We start from the raw sequence: 24819 nt of genomic DNA on the forward strand, positions 1-24819 counted from the left end.
AACATCACTCGCAAAACAAAATTTACTGTTACAGGGTTTTCACTGCATTTCCGTTATATGCCACTTTGTCTCTCATAACTCGTCAGTTAACAGCTTGTTTACAAACCACAGCTAGTTCACAGATGTGCAACCCAATGCAGCTGCACACATGCTGGGAGGAAAATAAATTAAATAAGGTACATGTAAGAAGCCCCCCAACCACTGAGAGAAATAACATTCTCTAGACTTAACTAGCATGTTCCTCGTGTTTCTCGGAGGCACAATGCAGCCAAGAGCACTTGTGTCGGGTAAGACGACACTCCAGTATCTGATGTAGTGAGCCCACATAGATGAGAGAAAGAGAGAGAAAGAGTGAAAGAAAGAGAGAAGCACTAGAGCACATCATGTTGTCTTTCCGCTGATGGACAAATAGATCAAGTGTCTTGCCTCAAATTCACTGCTGGCTCACTTCATCAAAGACACAGGGAGAAAAAGCAAGATGAGAGCAGAGAAAAGGAAAAGGGTGAGTGACAAATGAAGGATCGCAGGGAAGAGAGACGGAATGAGATCTCACCATCCGTGGAGCATCCAGTGGATCCGTCGCTGGAGCAGTACCTCATCTCAATCCGCTGTCTCCCTACTTCCAGCAGGTTGGGCTCCGGCACTCTCGCCTTACAGGTGTACCTAAAGCGCTGCTCGTAGTGACCGCCATTGTCCGAGATGTTCACTGGCGTCCATGGTGTCCAGGGAGTGGTCTTTTTTAGATCCGGGCAAGGGAGGGTATTACAGGACTGGAATTCCTGTACAAAACAACAAAATAAATTAGATAATTGTATTTAATTAGGGGTGTAACAATATATTGTGTCACAGTATATCGCAATACAATATTTATTAGTGGATAGTGACAATATGTATTGTGGATAGTTCACCCAAAATAAGTTTTAGCGTCAGTACTACATTAAACTACAATAACGTTGAATATAATGTATAATAATGCAATGGGGGATTATTTGTGGGTCCTGATAATGCCAAATGTCTTTCAGCTTCAGATTCATGAATATTTTTAATCTGGTGTTACCATTGTCCTGTGCATTGGGTTATCAGCACCAAGTCCAAGCCTATTCATTTACACCCACAATTAAATATCAAATTTATCATTTTAATCAACAGTGCATTTTTTTGATAAACTTTTATCATGTCTTGGAGTATCGCAATAATATCGTATCATGAGTTCAGTATCGTTATATGTATCGAATCGTGACATGAGGGTATCGTTACACCCCTATATTTATTACAATTCTATTTCATATTTTATGTATTTATAAAGTATAAAATAAATATTATATAATGTATTTAAAATTAAATTTTCAAATATATTATATATGTGTATCATATTTCAATAGCATTTAATACTTTATGTAATTATAAATCATGAATATATATTATATAATTTTATGTTTTTATTTTATATAAAATATGTAATTATAGTATAGAAGTATAGATAATGTATACTTATTTATATACATACATCTATCTACATACGTTATCGAATAAAAAATATTATATATATATATATATATATACATATAAGTATAAATAATGTATACTATGTATATGTAGTATATATGTATATAGTGTGTGTATGTATGTTGCATTTATGCTGAGAATGTCGCTTTGGTGATTTGTTGCCATTTTGCAGGCGCCTATGAAATATTTCCATCGCACTCTTTGCTGAACATGGCAAGTCGCAAACAAGTCAGGCAGAAAAGGTCATTGCTCAAGTTTAATTTATGGCCTGCAAGGAGAAAAAAACCCTGAAATATGAGGGAATAAATAATGGAGTACATCCTACACAAGCTAAAATGACATTTCGATTTGAATGGAACCTCGAATGACTGACAAAAAGACAAAAATTGTCACTACTAGCATTGGACAGTTAAAATGAGTTTCGGCTGCGCTGTCTGTTCTAACGTCTCGTCCTAGTTCGGCGGGGACAAATCTAACCTCTTAAATTCCTGATTGTTTTATTGCATTTCTATAATTGATATGACATCTACACTGCCTGTATCCTTGATCTGTACCAGCAGTTGTGAGCTTTCAATCCTTCGATTTATGATAACATAGAGCGTCTTCTGATACCAATGCCTAGCACTTGAGGCACTCAGATTCATATCCTGACACCTTAATAAATCGTCCTGAAACAAGGAGCTATAGATTTCCTGTAAATCATATGTGTTCATTTGGTGGAGTGGGGAGCTGTGTCCATTCTCACAGCATGTATTTATGCTTAATAGACCTTGAATGACTGCCAGACCTTGGCAAAATAAGATAAAAGTCCTTTTTGTTCATCCGTCAATCTGTCAGACGGAGGGAGAGCTGATGTGAAGCGTTCAGACGTCTGTCTCACCTGCCCTCCCTCCACTCGTCTCTTTTCACCTCCGTTCTCCCATGGATGAAGAGCAGATAGACAAGGTTAAAGATATGGAAAAGTTTAGGCATTGACCACCTGCTTTTGTTTTCACACTTTCTTTGTTAATATTTAATGATGGTAAATATTATGAAATCAAATCAGCTGACTCAACGCTTTTTACCTCAGTGAGCATCAACACATCAGCTAGAAATGTTCTGCCATGCAGAGATTTTTGCAGTATGTTTTCTCAGAGACAAAAGAGGGTTGGGTGTTAGTGTTGTATTTGTGAGAGTACGCACAGCGAAATGTTAACGGTAGACTGCACTCTCTCAGAGCACAAAAGCAAAACGAGGTACTCAATAATTACAACGTACCATTATCCACGTCTGGATGCTTCCACAAATGAACAAACTAAAACTACAAGCTGTGATACATTCAAATAGTTATGTAAACATGCCATTAAAATATTATAGAACTATTTCTTTAGTTTCAGTTTTTTATCACTGTGAGAGATAAATATGATGAAAAAATATAGCATGTTACTACTGTAGGTGGTTGCTGGGGTAATTTGGGTGGTTGCTAGGGTGCTTTTATTTTTGTTGCTTGTTAGGAGAACATTGTCTGGAACAAGTCTGGTCAATAAATTATAGTACAAGTACAAGTCTTTAAATAAAGTATAAAGTAAGGAGTATAAAGAAAGAATATACTAAACACACAAACACACACGAACGCACGCACACACACGTTTTCATGTTTTATGATGACTTTCCACAAACCGTACTGCAAAACATTCTGCATGTTTACATTTTCAAAAAAGCTAATTTTGTGTGATTTATAAGCTGTTTTCTTCATGGGAACAAATTATTGTTTTTTCCACATGTTGAAAATTTACTGGTAACTATCTTTGTGGGGACATTTGGTCCTCACAATGTAGGGTTTACCAGGACCACGCACACACACATATTAGACTATACAGTATATACATAAATATAAATATATATTTAGTTCTGTTTTTGTTTTATCTGTTGTTTGTTTTTGTTTTTTACATTTGAACCTTGAGTCTGCAATAAAAGTATGATGATGATGATACATAAAAATATACAAATGTATATAAAATATTAAAAAAACTATTTTATATTTATAAAGTGTATATTTTTGCAGAATATGGATTACAATAGATTATAATTCAGTATTATCGGCGAGGAAATTGTCTGATCGCTTAGAAAAGTAATATCACACCTTCCCTCAACAACCCGTGAAAAAACAAATATGGTGATAGACTTTCTGGTTTCCAATGAAACACCTTATAAGCAGCCATCAGAAAATTCATAAACCTCCATTCGCTACAAAGCATGACTGCAAAAATCTCTTTTTCGAGGGAATTAAGTGAAAGTGATAATGCAGCAGAACGCACTCAAACACATCGGCCTGCGGTGCTGATGCTACATTGGATTCAATGAGGTCGATGTTCTCACCAGCTGGGCGAATGCCTACATGTGTGCAGCACATTATTATGGTGATTTAACACTGAAGTACGCAGCCTGATGCTTGTGCACCGGACCTCCCGTGATGTCTGAAATGTGAAACCATGACACGACCTAAACCGAGCAAAATCAATCATGTTTCCTCGTTGATAATGATGTTACGTGTGTATAATGCAGCCTCTCGGATTGTTTGCTCTCTTTCCCACTCCTTTTTTCCTCTCCATCATTACTCATCCTGCTCACGTTTCTCATTTCTATAATTGTCCATCCATCTCACTTTATCGGGCTCTTCCTTTCCCTAATTCTCTATTGTTCCGTTCTTGTTTTTCCCGCCGACAATCTATTCATTATCCCCCTCCTCTCTCCATCTTTTTCAGACTTTGCACTCCTCAAGTATATTTTTCATCCTCAGAATTACTGTATTACATACAGTTCTCGTCCGTCACTAATGCATTATGGGTAGCGAAGGCAGGGATTAGGGGATGCCCTGTATGAAGCTCTGCCAGTCCCTGTTCAATCTCTAGGCATTTGCTGACTAATGAGTAATCCCACCCGCGCTCTCTGGAGCTTTCTAACATCATTACATCCACTTTGCACACACACACAATCCTCAATCCTTTGTGTCCACACACAAAAAATGCAGCGTATCAGCAAGTATGTGTGTGTTGGAACGTAATTGGCCATTCTTCGGCTCCCAACTTTGACACTGTATGCCCCCGACTCCACAGAGATAGCAGCCTTTAGTATGTTTTTTTCTGAAAACAACAAACTTCAATCCATTACAGGTGTCTGTGATTGCATTCATTACCAGCGGTTCACCTGAGACACGTCAGCTGGCCGTTCCACAATGGACCACCAAGACAAATAGTCTCAATTATTAGTACAGAAAAGCCCACAATCAGTCAGGCAAGACTACGAAGCATGATACACTCAGTCAGGGGGTGTAATGAAAAATGCTGTCATTTGGGAATGTTCAAATTCCCTGGAGAAAACTTGTCTCTCTACGACCACAGCATCGGTTAAATTAATACCCACGCTGCACAGTCACCGTAGAGAAATGGGATGCAGAGATTTTATGGGTCGTGGATGGTTTTATGTAGTAGTTTGAAATATATTCAGAAGAAATTAATAAACTCAAGAACTCTCGGAGGACCGCCCAAAATGGGATCATAAGAGATAAAACTTCTGAGGCCATGAACTAACTTGCACACAAGGTACACAACGGCCTTGACAAAAAATAAAATCAACTTTTTTGCTTGTGCAATCTATTATACAGTGTGTGTACTTTTTGAGTGCATTTTGACTGCATCAGAATAATTGCGCTAATGACCATGCTATTTGGACAAACCATCCAAAAAGTGGCCTTGGAGAACAAATAATCAAACTACAAGCAATAGCACAAATAAATAAATACAATAGAACAAAGATCAGTGCTTTTCAAGTTTTTCAGGTACAGAAATTGAATAAAGTAATCAAATTTAAAAACAACACTGCATATAATCTTCACAGTACAAATTTAATAAAGGTTAATCCTTATTAAAGTTAACAAAAGATTTATTCAGTGAAGAGCAGTGAGTGATTTCTTTGTCTTTTATGGTTTGATTACAGGAATATTAGGCTGCTTTCATTTTAAGATTAATGCACAGATCCAATATACTGATACACATGCGTTGTCTTTCTCTACTGTTTATGCTCACTTTAAGCCATAACCGACTATGTTTACTAGGATACTCTCCAAGGTGGGCATTTTGAGATAAATTGTGCGCCAGTTTTGCGTATCCTTTGCTTGAATGCATAAATTGGCAAGGCTTGAAAATGCACGCAAATGATATACCTTTACTTTCGTGACCATGCAGCACTGGCCCGGTCGCAACAGTGACAGTTCCTTCAACTGTTTGGAACATCTTTCACGCTTAAAGGCGCACTTGGTGAATGACATGGGCTGCATCCAAAATTGAATACTTCCCTATTATATAGTAGGCAAAAACATGCATACGATGGACAGTAAGGTTACCACGGTACTATGAGGCCATGGGAGAGGATTTGTGAATGGCAAAGAAGTGTCGTAACTGCCGCTGATAAGTCACATGATAATGACAACATGGCGCATGTAGTACGTCCAGATTACATTCATACTACACAGAATCATACTATATAGGACGTACTTTTTACTGGTCATGAAGTAATTACTTATTTAAAATAATTTTTATTATATAAATATAAACCTACATTTGTAATATACAGATTCTTACATTATGTATGTATTCATTTATAATGCATTATGATATAAAATACATAAGACATATCTGCGATGAGCAGTCTATCAAAATACTGCAGATACCCAGTTGCAACACTCTTGAACTGGTGGATTAAAAGTGGATAGAAGAAAAAAGTAGTATTGTTTACACTTGAAATGTGTTGGCTGACATTATGTACACTTTGAGAAGAGTATATTTTTGGTATAAGAAACCTTCTTATTTTTTTCCATTACACAAAACTTTCCTAATTAACACTAAGAAAGAGGAGAAAAAAGTAAATCTTTACACTGAACAGTGTACTTCACAGATTCAAGCCTGTCACAGATTTCAGCTGTGTTGATTCTGAAAATACACTTGCCCTAAGACAAAGTGATGGTAATATGTGAGTCTTATTATCAGAGCATAATTACACTGAACATATGAAGGATCTCACAAACAGACAACCAATTAAGGGTTTCCAGGTACTCATTATTAATTTTCTGTCTACTCTGACATCTGGCAACATTCTTGTGAGCCTTATCACTATCATTAGAGAGAGGTTACAACCACTGTGACAAACGATCTCCGTGTAAAATTACCAGCTGAATGACACATCATGTTTTTATTGTGTCTGACAAAACAACCACCAACTAGTATTTCAAAGGATTTTTTTTTCATAAAACGATTAACAGCTGTTTGCACGTATGGCCCTTGCCAAAGTCTGGCAATCATCAGTAAAAGAAAATAATATGAAGCTTACTTTTTAAAGCATCTGTTCTCGGTATTACCTCTAGAGCATGTGCAGATAAAACAGATATGTATCTTCGTGTTCACAGGGCACAAAAATAGCACAAAAATCCAAATCAGGCAACGCACCACCCTGGTACCCACACACATCCAAAATTATATACATCAGCATGATGTCGCAGCCCTTGCAGTCTCTGTGGCATTCCTATGATGCTTTGGTGTGTTGGTGTTTTTGGTCGTCTACATGATGATAGATCTGAGGCAGCTGAACTTGAGGCTAAACATGCACACAATATGACAGAGCTTTACCATTAAGATTCACAGGAACGTCTGAACTTTCTCTTAAGCCATCGTGTATAGTGCCATTGATCAAGTGGCGAAGATCAAAAAAGGATGACAGGCTTTCTAAAACTGGACAGATGTTACTATTCCTTAAAAACAGTTTAAATGAAGTATTCATAGCTGTGCCAGATTCTTTAAATCATTCAAAACACTTCCGCGAATGGCATGGAAAGTGAACCGTGGTCATGTGAGCTGGACTTATTCTAAACTAGCAACGAGTGAGTGACTGGTTTAAAAGTGGAGTAAGAATATCACAGCTTTCTCATGACCTGGAAAATCCCAGCTTACTCTAGCAAGGCTAACACACGCGGCAAGTTCCTCCCAGCTTTCCAAAGGAGGATATGTATTTTAGGATTGTAAGATGCTCTTGACTGTTAGAGCATGTACTATCGTTTAAAAGTTTGGGGATGGTAAGATTTTTGTAAGTTATGTCTTTTATGCTCACTAAGCCTGCATTTATTTGATTGAAAATATTGTGAAAAATGATTACAATTTAAAATGTGTTTTAATATATTTTAAAATAAAATGTATTCCTCTGATGACAAAGCTGAATTTTCAGCATCATTACTCCAGTCTTCAGTGTCACATGATCCTTCAGAAAATATTTGAATATGCTGATTTGGTGCTTAAGAAACATTTCTTCTTATTATTATCAATGTTGAAAACAGCTGCTTAAAATGTTTGTGGAAACCATGATACTTTTTTTATTAGGATTTTTAGATGAATGGAAAGTTCAAAAGAACAACATTTATTTGAATTTTTCAACAATGTAAAAGTATTTACTGTTAAGTAATTTAATGGATCCTTGCTGAATAAAAGTATTAATTTCTGTCAAAAAAAGTTTAACCCCAAACTTCCGAATATTAGTGTTGGTGTAGATGTAGTCCACCATAGAAAAAAGCTTGCAATAGGTGCAACTTGTGCACTGTTTTAAACACTTTTTGCCCCAGACATAGTGTCGGCCCAGATCCGCCCCACATGTGGATTCCACACGGCCCAGATGTGGGCCGGATCTGGGCTGACACCATGTTGCTGTCTGGGTACTAACCATGCAATTTAAATATATGATACACATGATTAAGTTATTCTGCGCACCATTGGGTAGTCTATGATGCTTATGCTCTTACTTCTTGTAATATTGTAGCAATGGAACCTATTTATAAGCACTGAACACACACTTTCCATTTCCTGAGGTGCTCAGTTCAAGGTCTCATAAACAAGCTGAGTAGTAAAAAAAATGTGACATACAATGCTGCATCCAGGACATTCGTTTCCGTTCTCGCACATTCGTCGTCGCGACTGGATCCCACCGCCACATGGAACTGTGCAGCGTTCCCATGGAGACCATGCTGACCAATAGACATGCGGGGGGCAGGGCAGGTGCTCGTTGCAATATCTGAGAAAGATTAAAACAAACATCTCAGCATGTAAAGAAAGATTTTTTTTCACAAACCCATCTCCCAGTTTTTCACCCATTCTGATTATGCATAAAAACAATGTCCTTGATAATAGAATATGAATCCTCTGATGCCCAAATTATTAGATCACAAATAGTTTCACTTCAACATAGCAATATAATAATTTCCTATCTTTTTTCCACCAAAATGTAACTTAGCAACTACATGTCAGCTATCAGTCACTATAGTATAGCAGACTGCTTAAAGGTAGGGTAGGTAGGAATTGTCTAAAAAACTTATTTTCCAAATTTGTTTAAACTTTATTTATATATCGATACATAATTAAAATGTAAGTACTCTGAAAAAGAAAGTATAAAAATCGAGTGTCTGTAGACCTCTCACGACTGTTTTAAAGACAGCTCATTATTTCCATTCACTCCACCCCCTCCATTCTGGGCTCCTTCCAAAGCCACGCCCCCAAAACACATGAACGTGCGACTCCGACCGCTGAGCTGGACGCATTATTTACCTGAGACAAGCGGAGAGGAAGGAGTGCAGTGCATGTAGTGACATCATGTCAGAATCACATGTAATAAAAAAATCTAACTTTATCATTATGAATATAAACAAATAAGATGTATTTTAGTACTCACTATCAAGCTAGCATATCGATATTGGTAAATATAAATATATTTTTTGATTCGCTAACGAGCTAGTTATATCTATAAGACAAAGCAAAAAACAGGTTGCATTGATACACGTTTTTCTATTACCATCAGTTACACTGCGATGAAGATGAATTTCGTGTAAGATTCATAACATATATGGTGTTCTGCATGTAAGAGTTTCCATGATGAAAGCATTGTTGACTCTGATGAGGACTACACTCCAGAGACAAGTACCGCATCGTCAGCTCGAGGACAGGTCCGGGGTCGAGGGCGAAGCAGAGGAGGTCGTGCAAGAGGCTGTGCAACTAGGTCCGAGGAAGTTAGGGGTGCACGATTCAGAAAATGTCACGATTCGATTCGATATCGATTTTTAGGCTCAAGATTCGATTCAAAATCGATTTTCGATTCAAAAACGATTCTCGATTCAAAAAAACGATTCACAGTTTGTAAATGACATTTACAAATTAAAAAAAATAATTAAAACAGTTGTATGTTAAGAATTTTAAACTAATATAACTTCAAAACATACAAGTAAGTAGCAAATAATAAAGAAGAGCATAGAAACATAACAAACAAACAAATAGTGCTTTCAGTAGCCTATTTAAGATTATCTGAACGTTTTCCATTCAAGAACTGTGAGTGATTTTTCTTCATCTTTACTGTTGTTTTTTACTATGACATCATAGACTGCGGGAGATCTATTAAGCTGCATTCACGCACGGATCTCTTTTGAAATATAAGAAGTAAAGTGGTTTGTCCTGTCCGTTTAATCCCTTAAGACATAAATGGCTGTGTTTACGTTAATTTTGCACAAGTATAGTATATTACGTTAATTTCGCATGCGCGAGCAGTCTACACAAACAAAGCGCGCGTCAGCAATTTGAAATTGAAAGCAGCCTTCTGTTAGTGAGGTTCATATTTTAAATATACAAGTCCACTGCATTCCAAACCACATAAATTATGACTTCGTAGAGCATTTGTAAGGAAAATACCGAAAGGCGAGACAGCACGCTTCAAGTGTAACGTAACATCAAACAAAGCGCGCGTCTCTCACAGCGCATCCTGTGCAATGAAGCCTGTGAATGTCCTAGTAATTTGCTTCAACCTTTCCGAACTTATGAAAGATTATTTTACGGAAAGTTTGAGTGGTGTATGTATGTGTGTGAGGAATTGGAAGAAAGCAGATTACGGGTGTTTCTAAAGCAAACTCAACGTCATCGCATATCTGGTTAAAAACTAAGCTCAGAATCGATCCAGAATCGTTGGAGAGAGAATCGCGATGCATCGATGGATCGATTTTTTCTCCCACCCCTAGAGGAAGTAGAGGCCGAGGACGGGGTGGTCGAAGTGCAGGGCAAGGAGCACTTCTTGGACAAGAGGACCTGCGTCGAGTATTGAATCTCCTATTCCTAGGTTCCGTGCCTCTTGAATTCCTCAAATCAAACGGCCGGTTGCGCGCAAGTGGGCAGATCCTTTAGCTAAAGGGTGGTTGCCATGGTTGCGAGAGAGAGTGACAGTCGCCTAAGCCAATCCTTTGTTTCGTCCCGAATGGAAATAATGAGCTGTGTTTAATGCAGATTAAACGGTCTAGAGTCACTCGATTTTTATACTCTTTTTTTCAGAGTACTTACATTTTAATTATGTATTGATATATATAGAAAGTTTAAACAAATTTGGAAAAAAGTTTTTTTATAAAATTCCTACCTACCCTACCTTTAATATCTGCCAACATACTCTGAGTTAGTTGATATATACAGTAGTTGCAAAGTTATGTAGCAACTGCAAACATGCAATAATGACTGGCTAGCAGATGTGTAGGTCTCCAAGGGCAGGAAATGCCTAGGTTAACCTTAGTGTAATGAGCAATGATGGAACTGTGTCTTATCTAAATGAGGTCTGCAGGCAGAGCGAGAGGAGGTTTTCTGTGCCCGTCTGTCCACTTGCAAACCTAGACACGTGGGTTTTACAAGTAGATGTAATTGAAAGGTAGTTGTAATTGGTATAAAGCATGATGATTGGACACACACAGTCAATCATTCCAGCTCTCAAATGGTCTCACTGCAATCAGTGGATCTTTAAAAGCTTCCTTTTGAAGATATGGTCATAATCAGAACAAAATGACCTCAAACATCCTGAGCCTGTGATGACTCCAAAAAAGAAAAAAAAAATGAATACAGATGTTGTTCTGTGCATTGTGCATTATTTTAAGACATTCATGAAAATCGCAATGAAAATATTGCATTGTTTAAACAGAAATCAGAAACCAGCAAACCTTATATAAGCCTTATATACATCCTTGTTGATCCTGGAACAACATTTCAATCAACCTATCAGATTCGAGGAACCGGTTTACAGTTAATGTCAAGTTTAGACTTACAACAAGGGTTAGGGGCTTCTACACCATTCTTAATAACTTATAATTTCCCTCTGATTTTAGGTATAAGTTATGGGTAGGGTTAGGTTTAGGACTAAAGATGTTGATCCAGGAACATGTCTTACTTGGCAAAATCGTGGCAACCATATGACAGTGGTTCCCAAAGTGGGGTACGTGAGGTGATAAAGGGGGTACACATGCATAAGTTTTGCAGTTCATTTAATTGAAATTAAACCTACCCCACCTTAAAATAACATTAAAACCAAGCATGTATTTCTAACAGGCAAAATGCCATAAAAGGTCAAGACATGACATCCAATTAAATTACATTATATTTGCGGTCAAAACTGACAGCATCCACACAAGTAGCATGTATATGATAGGTTATGTGCAGAGTACGCAGCCGTAGCAAATCGTACATCACTACCAATCTCGACAATGTACCTTCGTAAAAGTGGGGATTTAGCACGTGGATGAAGAACAAATGTCTTAAAGACAGACTGTGCATAGAAATCTACTTAAGACTCAAACTCTCAATACAACAAAAATACCCTGTAGGAGTATTTAAATTAAGTCAATGTCATTCTTTTCACTACAAAACCTCCTTTCAATGTAAATTATGCTTGTTGTAGATTGCACCTTATTAAAAGTGCAACCGCTTTCTTCAACAAAGATGTCTGATGATCTGTGCATATGTGCAAATGAGAAAAGAAGACAATATAATCAGATTCAAATAAGAAAAAGCATTTAAAAAGTAGGAAGGAGTACACATTCCCATTGGAAAACGATTGATCACGGCAACTTGTTGTGAATGATGTAGCGGGCAATAAAAAAGTCGAGACATTCATATAAGAAAGATTTATAGCCAAAGGAAACCCACTGCCAATTTGCATATGCAAATAGTGTTCATTCAAATCGGATTTGCTAAGTTTAACAAGTTTGCCCCTGCTCTGGCGCAAAAAAAGGAGAAAGAAACAAACGATCAAAAGAAAAAGAAAAAAGTGGTAATTAATAGCACATTTGAGATGGTGTATGAAAAGAATGAGGGAGCCTGTAAAAAACACATTCATTTATCAAATGGATTTCAGGCAGAACAAAGTATTGGAGTGTTGCAACAACAGTTCTTTGCCTTCAGGCGTTCTGTCTTGTTTTGGAGAGTTTCTGAGCACAAATGGATGGAAGTTGCTGGTTCTGCGTTTACAGACACCCAGTGCTGGGATAGATACAGTATATGGCTTTGGACCAGGGCTGGATTATGGACCGGGCCACTGTCAGGGATCTCTAAATTCTCAGGTTGCATAACCCGAGACTGACAAAAATGAATATTTTAAAACGTAATTTATTTCTGAGATGGCAAACCTGAATTTTGCCAGCATTAGCAACCAGTACAAAGAATACAATTAAAATAAATAAATAAATTAAAATGGGACTTATTTTAATTATATTTATTTATTATTAATTTCAGATCATTTTACCAAAAGCAATCAGTCATGGGAATCCATTAGAGAAGTAGTGATATCTGATTCATGCATGAATCCCTTCAGAGTCAGAATGATGATAGAATATGCATATTTGACTTAGTATTACTTTAACTAATACCATTACTTTAATTTTACTTTAACTCTCTCTCTCTCTTTCTCTAACCCTCATGGAGGACATCTCATGGTGACCGAGCCACAGCGGAGTACTGAAGACTTTGCCATCTGGCAGCAGTCCGGTGAACAGGGAATAAAGTGTGACTGTACATATGAGCTGAATAACTCTGAACAGATGCCCAATGGCTGAGCAGGACACAAAGAAAAAAGTTCCCCACAGTACTAACAAGTGAATCCAAACTTCTTTCAATATCAGATAAAAGACCCCAAACTATAGAGAATTTGCAGCAGTCCAAATGGAACAAAAACAGGAATGTTGCTTTCTTCTTTTGGTCCTAAGCAGCGTCCTGCTAAAGGGAATGACAAAGCACATTTGAGCCATTAATTCAGCTCCCTTCAGCCTTAAATGAAAACTGAGGGCCTGACGTGCTCCCCGGATATGTTTTCACAGCCATTATGCACCGTTGGGGCTGGCCGAGGTGTTGTATTAAAGTGGATGGGTGGTGTGAAAAACTTGCAAGGGCTTGTAGACTAGCTAGTCTGGACCCAAACTCAAAGCTTGCACCAGAACTTTTTCTGCTGATTATTCACAGCCTTTATGCTCAGACACCTAAGGGCATCAAGTGTCCCGGCGCCTTGGATAAAGAGTGTAAGCGGGGGGCAGGAGATGGAAAATGCAAGAAGTGGCAAATATCTTCTGCTTCACAGTCACCTGCAGAAAAAAATACCAATCTGCAGCCTTCTTCGTGTTTTATGGCCATGTCTGTGTTTCTATGGCGACTCAAAAGCAAGCGGCAAGCGGCAAGCGGCATGCATGTTCTGTCCCGAAAATGTTATTGTTCAGCAGTTGCTCTAGCTCTTTCACAGGTCAAAACACTTAAATGAAACAAATTGGTATCAACTTTGTCTCAGACGTTGCTCCTAAAATGAACATTTTGAAATAAACAAGATTTTTTTCTTTTTTTTCATGAGCTTGGGTGAATTCCATAACTTTTTCCAATGAGATTGCAGACTTAAAGGTTGGGTAGGTAAGAATTGTCTAAAGAACTTTTTTTCAAATTGGCTTAAACTGTCTTTATATACCAATACATAATTAAAATGTAAGTACTTTGAAAAAGAGAGTATAAAAATTGAGTGACTATAGCGTATTTAATCTTCAAAAAACACAGCTCATTAATTCCTACCGGGACGAAACAAGTGATTGGCTTGCGCGACTGTCACTCTCCGTCGCCATGACTACCGCTGCTATTACTGGCTCTGCCCACGTGCGCGCAGTCGCGCACCCGTTTTTAGGTGGGAGTGAATGGAATTAATGAGATGTGTTTATTGAAGATTAAATACACTAGAGTCACTCAATTTTTTATACTCTCTATTTCAGAGTACTTGCATTTTAATTATGTATTGGTATATAAAGACAGTTTAAAACAAATTTGAATAAAAGTTTTTTTAGACAATTCTGACCTACCCTACCTTTAAGTATCTTGGCAAACCCAATCTCAGTTTGTCATATTTTCAAAATCTCTCTAAAATAAAAAAGATGAATATTAAAATAATGTATTTATTTTTAATCATGCATAACTTTGGCATTCTTAGGTATTCAGAAATCCTTTAAATATGCTGACTGATCAAGAAACTTTTCTTATAATTATCAATGTCGAAAACTGCTTAATATTTTTTGTGGAATCTTTGATTGATAGAAAGTTCGAAGAAAAAAAAAATTGTAACAGTAAAAATCTTTACTGTCATTTTTGGTCATTTTAATATATCCTTGCTGAAAAAAAGAACTGACTGTGCACAGTGCGGTACATTTTCAAAAGTGTTGAATTTCTAATTCTCAAATCTAATTTCTGATTAGATTAACTAAGTCATGTTAATCATTTTGCATATATTTGGGGCTATGCAGTTCATGCTATGTTTCTAATATTTTAATGATTTTCATTTTAAGGTTACTAATTTCAGTTGATTTTAAGAATCAAACTAAATGGTTTACCATACAAAAGTTGTAAAAACTGTTCTGTTTCGTTTACTTTTGTTTACCAATTTGTTTGATATTGTTGGTCGCCACTTGGGTCCCGAAACAAAACCAGTTGATAACCACTGTCTAGGAGAAACAACTTAGATATTAGAGATAATTTCCATTTCCTTGTATTTTTATTTCCCGTCAGAGGATCTGCCGAGTTTCAGGGAATTAGCACAATAATGTTTTCAATGTGGGATAAAAATGTTTGAAGAAAAGAGTCGGGGGAAGTTGGCACCTCCAATGGAGGGACCATAACGGTTTTAAACAGATGCCTCTTTCGTCTTCTCTTCATCCCTCCACTTCAGGTCTAATTTTTCAGCTGCAATGCACAGTTGCTTAGAAACCTCACACATTCTCAGGGCAGCGTAGTTTAAACATAATTCTGCCATGATTAGACGGCGCTGCATCATACCTACAGTGTTTGAGTGTGTGTGTGGAGTCTGTGGTCGCAGTCCCTGTAATTAACAAGCCTTAGCATGTTTATTTTTAATTGGATGTCAGTCACGCAAATTATGGGGCAGATAAAGAAGAACCTCTTTCACTCCTCCAGTCAAACATTTGGTTTGTGTGCTGATAGTTATGCGCTAACAAGCTTTCTACAGATGAACCTTGCATAATAGGATGAGTAATAAAAAAGCAATGAAATGAGCTGCCTATAATCATTCATTATTGTCAACTGCCATGAAATCACAGCAGCAATTGCACATGCAGCAGGTGAGAATGAAAAGAACAAACAAAAAAAGCGTCATGCCCTATCAAACAGGCACGTGCCCCCTCACATTTCTGAGCTAAGTGGATTTTGAATGTAAATTAAAAAAAAAAAAAAAAACATTAATAAAATGAATCTGCATATGCAATGAGCTATCTTGCTTTTCCTTTACCTCTCTTCACGGTTCTGGCCCACACAAACGCGTCCTCCATGGCGGGGAGTGGGATTGCTGCAGGAACGCTGTCGAACTTGGAATCCGATCCCGCAGCTGGTGCTGCAAGGAGCCCAGGCCGTCCATGGCGTCCATGCCCCGTTTCTGAGAATGGATACATTACAGAAAGTTATCACTAATCAAACGCTGGCACAGCTGGCTGCTACAATCTGACCTTCAGTTTGTTAACTGAGGATCTTAGTTAAGGCCATTCTAAGCCTGTTTACAATGAAGCACTGCGAAATGGAAACAAAAAACAATATAGCTCAGAATCACACAGCAACTTTGGTTTCTCAGATACAGCTCTTTCGTGGTATGGTATTTGCACTTCAGAGTAAGGACTAAAACAGGAAATTGTCAAATAAAATAAATAAAGTCACAATGTGATTTTTAAAATCACATTGCGATAAACTTTCCAATTTAGAGAAAATGTCATATTTGAAATTAAAATTACAATAAATCAAGTCACAATTGCGATATATATAAAATCACATTACAATAAACTCGCAATTGAGGGAAATAATAGATATAAAAGTCACATTGTGAGATGTAGACCTGGTTCCACAGACAGAGCTTAGATTAAGCCAGGGTTAGGCCTTAGTTCAATGAGGACATTTAAGTAGCTTTTATAAACATGACTTAGAAAAAAAAAATACTGTTGTGCATCATAAGACAAAACAATGGCACTGACATATTTTAAGATATGTCAGTGCAAGTTGCTTTCAATCTGTTTTCAATTAAAACAGCTCAAACATGCATTTCAGTCTGGGACTAGGCTTAAGCCTGGTCTGTGAAACCGGGGGGTAAAGTAACAAATATGAGATACAAAGTTCGTCACTGTTGGACAGAAACCTTGTATCTCCTTATTTTGTCATTTGAATTTTTTTCTATATATCCTTACTGTTGGTCACCATTTACGTCTGTCAGTGGGTTTTACAAATATTTAACCAATGAAAAGTATTAAAAAGAGCTTTTGACTAAACCTCATAACATTGGATCTCCAAACTGTCAGTAAAACCTCTTAACTTCCACTCACCTCTTTCTGCTTGTTTGCAATGCAATTGTAAATAAAGAACTGGTTCTTTGAATAAGTACAGTCGACGAATACATAGCCAAACACCCACATAGCTACAATAAATGTAATAATTTGATGAGTTGTACATTTGAGATATTAAGTCGAAATTATGTGATATATGAAATTACATCTGTAATATTTACAACAACCAGAATTCAAGTCGTTATCGCAAGACAAAAAGTCCCGTTGTGATATATAAAGTTGCAAGAATGACAAGAATCAAAGTTGCAATTGAGAGATATAAAATCAGAAATATGAAATAACAAAATGACAATTATAATAAAAATCAAGGCACAATTGAAAAAATATAGTCACAATGTGTTAAGTCGCAACTGTCATATGAAATCGTCAATTTAAATGGACAATTACAAGAAATCAAGTCGCAATTGCGAGATATAAAATCACATTACAATAAACTTGCAATTGAGGGAATTAAATCCGCAATTGCAACATATAAAAGTCACATTGTGAAAATAACAAATATGAGATATAAATATAATTGTGAGATATTGTCGAAATAAAGTAAAAATGGTGAGACATAGTCAAGTCAAGTCAAGTCAAGTATATTTGTATAGCGCTTTTCACAATACAGATTGTATCAAAGCAGCTTCACAGTATTAAATTAAAATAATACAACAAGGTTTGTTTCTAGTGGAATTTATTGATTGATAAAATTAAAATTAAATATCCCCAAAATATCTTTTGTTTGGCAAGGAACCGAAAAACTCCATCAAGTGACCTAATGGTGACCTGAAACTCCATCAGGTGACCTAATGGAGAAAAAAAAAACCTTGGGAGAACCCAGGCTCAGTCGGGGGCCAGTTCTCCTCTGGCGTTTATGAACTAGAGACCGGATTTAACTGTAAGATTAAAAATATTATATGAATGCCTGGCTGAAGAGATGCGTCTTTAATCACATAAACATAAGGTTGCAAGTGGCAACATAAGGTTGCAAGTGTCATATGAAGAGAAATAAAGTTGTATCTATAAAATATCAAGTTACATAGTGACATAAAATTGCAATTACCACAAAATAATGTTATCCTGTATTATTTTTACTTTGAAGTGGAAACAAGCTTCCATATAAACAAGCTATCTGTTATGCTTAAAGTGTAACTTCCTGTTTGTGCTTTTGTATGTACATTTGTAGGACGTTGTATACCTGGAGCAGTTTGCCACCTCAACACTGATTCCTTGGCACGGTTGCCCTCCACACTGAGGGCTCGGGCTGTCACAGGCTCGAGTCCGACACTGGCATGAACCAACACTGCCGCCATCGCTATGACTACAAGCTTTCCATCCCGACCAGACTCCAAAATGACCATCCACAGTCACATTCCTCACCTAGACATATACACACACACATACATAACACACACACAAGAAAGAAAGCACATAAATAGTAAATGGGCACAGAAACAAGTAAACAAAATCTGAATGAAAATAAATTATTACTGCAGAATGTGCAGATAAGGTCACATTTCCCAGTTATTAGATAAATCCAAACTAAAATATACTGTAGCTTTCAGCATATTAGATTTGTGATAGCTGAAAATATCACAGGCTCCCGTTTGAAAAATGAACACACTTTACAATAAGCAAATATTTTCATTTGAGGCATTATATGAGAATGCAGTAATGAATAGCTAATGTAATTTTGTTATTGCACTCTGGTTATTAACATCTGAGGTATCAGATACAGGACAACATATTTTGTGAACAAAAGGAGAAGGTAATGTTGTCTAACGCATAAGACACGATGAGTTCTGTGGAAAAGATTGTCGTTGCATTATGAATCGAGAAGAATAAATGAACCTCTGTGTGGAGAGAAATTGTCTGTGCTCTTTGTGTTCCGAACGCATAAGAGAGTCACATTTCCAATGCGGTGGAAAAGTAAAAACAAACCTCATTTTCAAAGGCCTCGTTTTTCCTTTAAATATAGATGGGGTTTCTGCCAATTTTAAGAGGGGGATGATACAGTGAGTTGACGTTTTTTTCCAGAGAAAACAAATGTGGTTCTTTGTTTATTTCCATACTGTGTCAGCCTCCAGATGGGCTTTGTGAATGAAGTATATCTCCATCTAGACTTAATGTGCTCTACTACTGAAGTCATTTTAGACCTTTCACTCAACCTCAGACACCTGGACACAATCACACCCCGTGGACAAATATGCAAGATTCCTTGCTATACAGTCTCCAAAAGGACTAGGTCAGATGAGTGGGATGCCTTATAAGTGTGAGTGATACAAGCACAAAAACAGTTGTTTCTCATGGTTGAATTTCATTTGATTAACAACACCTAAGTAAATGGTTTTTGTGATGGTTGTTTTTTGATAGGTCAAAAAATTATAGGTCAAAGGACAATGGCATCATTATGCAATCATTTTATCTTTTTGAATCATGAATAGTATATATCAAATTTCATATTGAATATCGCATTTGACAACCTGAACTAATCTGGCTAAGTCAACAGATGGTTGAATTATCTGATATCTTTTAGAAATTTACTAACTTTGACACAAGATTAACATTTTAAAACAAAACTACATCAAACGCCCATAGTTTTAAACAAAAACAAAAAATACTAAAACATTTTTCAGCCTTTTTTAATTACTTTTTTAAAATTATGTAACCAGAATTTCATCGTTTTTTTCCAGATTTTTTATTTTTTACTTTTATAACACGATATTAGGGAAGTTACAGTCCAACCAAAAATGAAATGAAACAAAAAATGTTTATTATAGTAATTTTGTGTACTGTATAAGTCAATTTTATTGGGAAATAAAATGACACAAAAAATTGGTATCATGTAATTCTCCAATATTTTGCAGGCAAGATTCAATCCTGCATCTTCCACATGAACATAATGGCTTAACCTTTTTGGGGCCACATTTTTGATTTTTGTTTTCAACAACAAAGGAAATCTGGACCTCGAAATGTGTAACCAATATGTTTAAACAACGTGTGAAACTAAATCAATACTAAATCTTGCATTCCAGTGACTCTGAGAGCGAAGCCTCCCACACTTTTGCACTTCCCTGTGCGTGTTCAACAATTCCATGCTGCTTTCTCCAGGCAGTGTGGGAGGCAACTTGCTATTACACAAAATGTCATTTCTCAGCTACAGCTACAAGGTCTCTTACCTAAAGACCCTGTGAGAAAAAAATGCCTGATATAGTATATAGTATGCGTGTCTACAGATGTGTGTGTGTGGATCGTGTTTTCAGAGCTGTGGTATCTCACAGAAGGCTGCATGTAAACTTTAGAACATGAAACCACGTGAAGAAAAAGTGTCCAAATATTTTCAGAGCCACTGTAAATGGGAGAGACCTGATGGATTGGACAAAGCATTCTGGGAGTGATCTACAGGCTGGGAGGCCTCAGGCAGGGGCACATGTCAGCACAAAGGAGTGTGGGAATATGAAGCCAAGTTACCAGAGAACGCCACTCAAAAGAACCATGGCTGACAGCAATTTGTGCTTCGCTTTGTTTCCTTGCGCACATGCGCAGTTGGCCTTAAATTTTATTTTTGAGTACATAGGGATAAAAAGTTAGTTTTCCTGCAAAAGCAGCAAAATCAGATCTGCATTGTCTCAGCACCTGCAATGTTTCCTCAACATTGTTATAAAACTCCTCTAAGGGTGTCTGCAGTTATGAGAGAAAAAAAGTTGATCTTGCAAGACAGACGTTACGGTTGAAGCAGCCACATTTGTCACTGTTCTTCACCGACAGACTGGATCAGCATCAAGAGTCTTGATATGAAAAAAAAAACATTTGGCTTTTGAGAGCCGAGGCACTGCGTGAATGATTGAAGTGCATTCTAGATACTCACAGGACACCGTGTGATGCTCTGCTCCCATTGGCTCATGCTGACGCTCTCTTCCAGGGTGGTGCATTTCTTAAGCACCAGATCCCAGCCGCAGTATGGATCCCTGGCCCCCACACAGGCACTGACGGAGAGAGAGAAAGAGCAGATGCTCACCGTGATATAGAAGTTCATGGCAACATTAATCAACTGAAAGAAGACAAAAGAAGAGCAGAAGTGAGGAGGTCATATAACGAGAAATCCAATTTTCCTTTATGAAAGCATACTGTATGTTTCAACACTGAAAATTTCCTTCCCAGTCAAAAAAACACCATCTATTGACACTAAACTGGAAGAACGGCTTATGGAATCCTTTCAGACATCTGAAACTTGAAGACAGTTGAGGTGGAACAAGGAGCAAGTATGATATATTAAACACCAGCAAAAATAAAAATAAAAAATAAAATAAAATAAAATAATAATTTTTCTTCTTATTATTATTAATAAACTGTAAAAGGCCTGCAAAGTTGTGCTGTTCCTAGCTGTGTGAAGCACCTACAGGTCTCTACATCCTTCTGAAAAGGCCATGGCTGCATCCGAAATTGCATACTTCCTACTATATAGAAGGCGAACAAGTATTTCTGAATTCACAGTATTTATAAAAGTGAAGGCAAAAAGTAACCGGATGACCAATTACTTCCAGCAAGATTCTGAAGTGTGCATTCGATGGACTCTTGACTATCCCATGAGGCCAAGGGAGAGGATTTGTGAATGGCAGTGAAGCGAACTCTGGTAGTTCACGGTTGGTAATGTAAACATGCCAAATGTAGTACGTCCAGATTACATTCATATTACACACAATCATAGTATATATAACAAACTTTTTTAGCAGTCACAAAGTAATTACTTGTTCAAAACAAGTACCTACTCAAGAGAGTAACCGATTTCAGACGCATCCCATGAGTAAGCAGTAGTACATGACTGGTTTCTCACATGCGAAAAAAAGGGGGTTAACTTAAAGTCCCCCTGTGGTGATAATCAAGTTTTTAATGTTGTTTATATGTCTATGTGGTGTTTTTAATGTGCTTTAAGACAAACCATGTGCAAATTCATAAGTCAACACCATTGCTGAGCATTTTCTCTTTAAAACTGCGTTGAATCCTCTCCCATCTTAAAAATATATCTAAATTACGCCATACTGTATGCTCTCATTGACAAATGCGGAACAATTAGTTCATGCGTTTATGACCTCTCAAGGCTAGATTATTGTAATGCTCTACTGGGTGGTTGCCCTGCACGCTTAATAAACAAACTACAGCTGGTCCAAAACGCAGCAGCTCGAGTTCTTACCAGAACCAGGAAGTATGACCATATTAGCCCGGTTCTGTCAAAACTGCATTGGCTCCCTATTAAACATCGCATACATTTTAAAATATTGCTGATTACTTACAAAGCACTAAATGGTTTAGCTCCACAGTACTTGAGCGAGCTCTTAACGCATTATAGTCCTTCACGTCTATTGCGATCTCAAAATTCCGGCCAGTTAATAATACCTAGAATATCAAAATCGACTGCTGGCGGTAGATCCTTTTCCTATTTAGCACCAAAACTTTGGAACAGTCTTCCTAACATTGTCCGGGAAGCAGACACACTCTGTCAGTTCAAAGCTAGACTAAAGACACATCTCTTTGACCTAGCATTCACATAATACATTAAGGACTTCTATAATTCAGTGTTAGGCTGCATAGATTAGGTCAGCCGGAACCGGGAACACTTCCCATAAATCCTGATGTACTCGTTACATCATAAGAAGAATGGCATCTATGCTAATTTTAGTGTCTTTGGTTATCCCGAGGTTTTCCCGCAGCCTGCCGGATCCAGGCCGTATCCAGATCTGATGAAGGACCTGCGCCTGGACCCAATGACAACGCAGTGCTGAAGTGCCAGCTAGTCTCTCCCTATGGAGGATCCCTTTACCACTCTACAGATAAAGCGTTGTCGGGAAAATTCGTTTCGCGTACCTACCCCGAAGTAACAAAATAAAATAAAATTCTGTATCAAAATTTATAAGGAAAGACCAGTACTTTGTTTAGGCTTGGTCTGTAGGGAATTACAAACCTGCGCACATATATTCAAATGCACTTAACTATAGAACCAATTCTTAATGCGCATGTGAACGCCATCAGCGTTTATCACAGGTTCGCATTTAAAGTCTGTGTAGAGAGAATGGTGTCGTCTTAGCAGCCCCTTTATTTTTTTAAATATTTATTTAATATCAAATGATCGTTACGACGGAAGCGAATCAATCAAAATTGAAACAATCTACATTGTTAAAAGCGCTATATAAATGAAGATGACTTGACTTGACTTGAATCAAAGGTAGTCTCAAAGACATGATTTGAAATCGCTGGTGTTTCTGATGTCACAAACTTTCTTGTAACCAATCACGTCAACCTGCCGGCGGGCTTTAGCATATCATTAACAGCGAACTATCAGGGGAGTCTCGAGAAGCCAGGTTATCCCGTTATATATTTCTGTTGATATGAAAAATCGGGTAGATTTAGTAATATAGCAGGTGTATGATGTGTATTGCGATGTTATGATCAACTACATGCCTTTCTCCATTGACGTTCTGAGTTGTTCAAAGCGTTTCTGATGATTGTTAGAAGGCAGCTGTCTGACTCTGAGATGATGAATGGGAACATGGTTTTAGCAACATTAGCAACACATTATTAGCTGTTTTTGTCAAGCAAAAGGCTAATCATAATAATTACCGTTATGTGTCCGTCGTTGTAAAAAGTAATACCATTGTGCAGTGTTTACCTCAGTAAGTTGGCCGAGTGAATCTCTGAGCTGACGTGATTGGAGGCGGGGATAATTAGCATATTCATGGTGTAGAGTTTCACTCAAGCTATTTTAAGGCATAAAGAAACAGGAAACATTTTTAAATATGTCATTTTGGAGATCAAAGACGAGTTTTAAGGGATTTATATCTTAAAGGCACAGCATCAAAAACAGCCTGTTGACCTCTAAAAGGCAGAGAAAGGATGGTCCTGGAAAGTATTTCCTCATGTTCCTGGAGGCACACCAACACTGCACAATTTTGGATGTCTCCCTTATCTGACCTATCTATTTCAGGTCTTGGAGTCTCTACTGATGTGATGTGCTGATGAGTTAAATCAGGTCCGTTCGATTAGGAAGAGTTTGAAAATATGTAGTGTTGGTGTGCCTCCAGGAACAGGGCTGGGAAACACTGCTGTAATCTACATTATGACACTAAGTGGAACAAAAACTTGAATAATTTTATAAGTGGACCTCAGGGAAATTTATGGAATGATAAAACCACACGATATGAGCCTTTTAAATAGTTAAACACCTTTAAGTGCACACATGCTTCTTATTGCAAATATAGCTTGCATTGGCATAACTTAATCTGGCAATATTTCCCTTGAGCCTTGATGACTTTCATCAGAAACAGAGAATGGCCCTGAGACACACCAAATAGCTTTTCAAACTCGACTATCATACACATAATCAGAGCAGACAGAAAGATATAGCCAAGCATTCAGTTACGGAAAGTTTGAAGTACAGTGACACAGGAATGTAAATGTCAGCAGAGTAAACCAGTCATTTTTAAAAGTTGTGGCATGTGTCCGTTTATAAAAAATAAAATAAAAGTTTGCATAAGCTCTCCTCTTTTGTGTCAGAAAGCATAGAGGTGTGAGTAATTGATCTCTCCCAATCTTTAAACCGCTTAACAGGATAG

General features: G+C 37.3%; 1 protein-coding gene across 2 annotated transcripts in view; it reads right to left on the minus strand.

Moving 5' to 3' along the window:
* Window positions 1-24819, minus strand: part of sema5a (sema domain, seven thrombospondin repeats (type 1 and type 1-like), transmembrane domain (TM) and short cytoplasmic domain, (semaphorin) 5A) — a 129710-nt gene that overhangs the window by 23492 nt on the left and 81399 nt on the right. For both annotated transcript variants that reach the window (XM_079862596.1, XM_079862597.1), the window contains exons 12-16: window positions 21081-21198; window positions 18411-18592; window positions 16135-16278; window positions 8448-8595; window positions 554-779 (exon numbers count right to left, since the gene is read on the minus strand). In XM_079862596.1, the coding sequence (XP_079718722.1) occupies window positions 554-779; window positions 8448-8595; window positions 16135-16278; window positions 18411-18592; window positions 21081-21198 (818 nt within the window). The remainder of the gene's footprint in view (window positions 1-553; window positions 780-8447; window positions 8596-16134; window positions 16279-18410; window positions 18593-21080; window positions 21199-24819) is intronic.

This window comes from Squalius cephalus (genome assembly GCF_949319135.1).
Source record: "Squalius cephalus genome assembly, chromosome: 25".
In the NCBI taxonomy this organism is placed as follows: Eukaryota; Metazoa; Chordata; class Actinopteri; order Cypriniformes; family Leuciscidae; genus Squalius; species Squalius cephalus.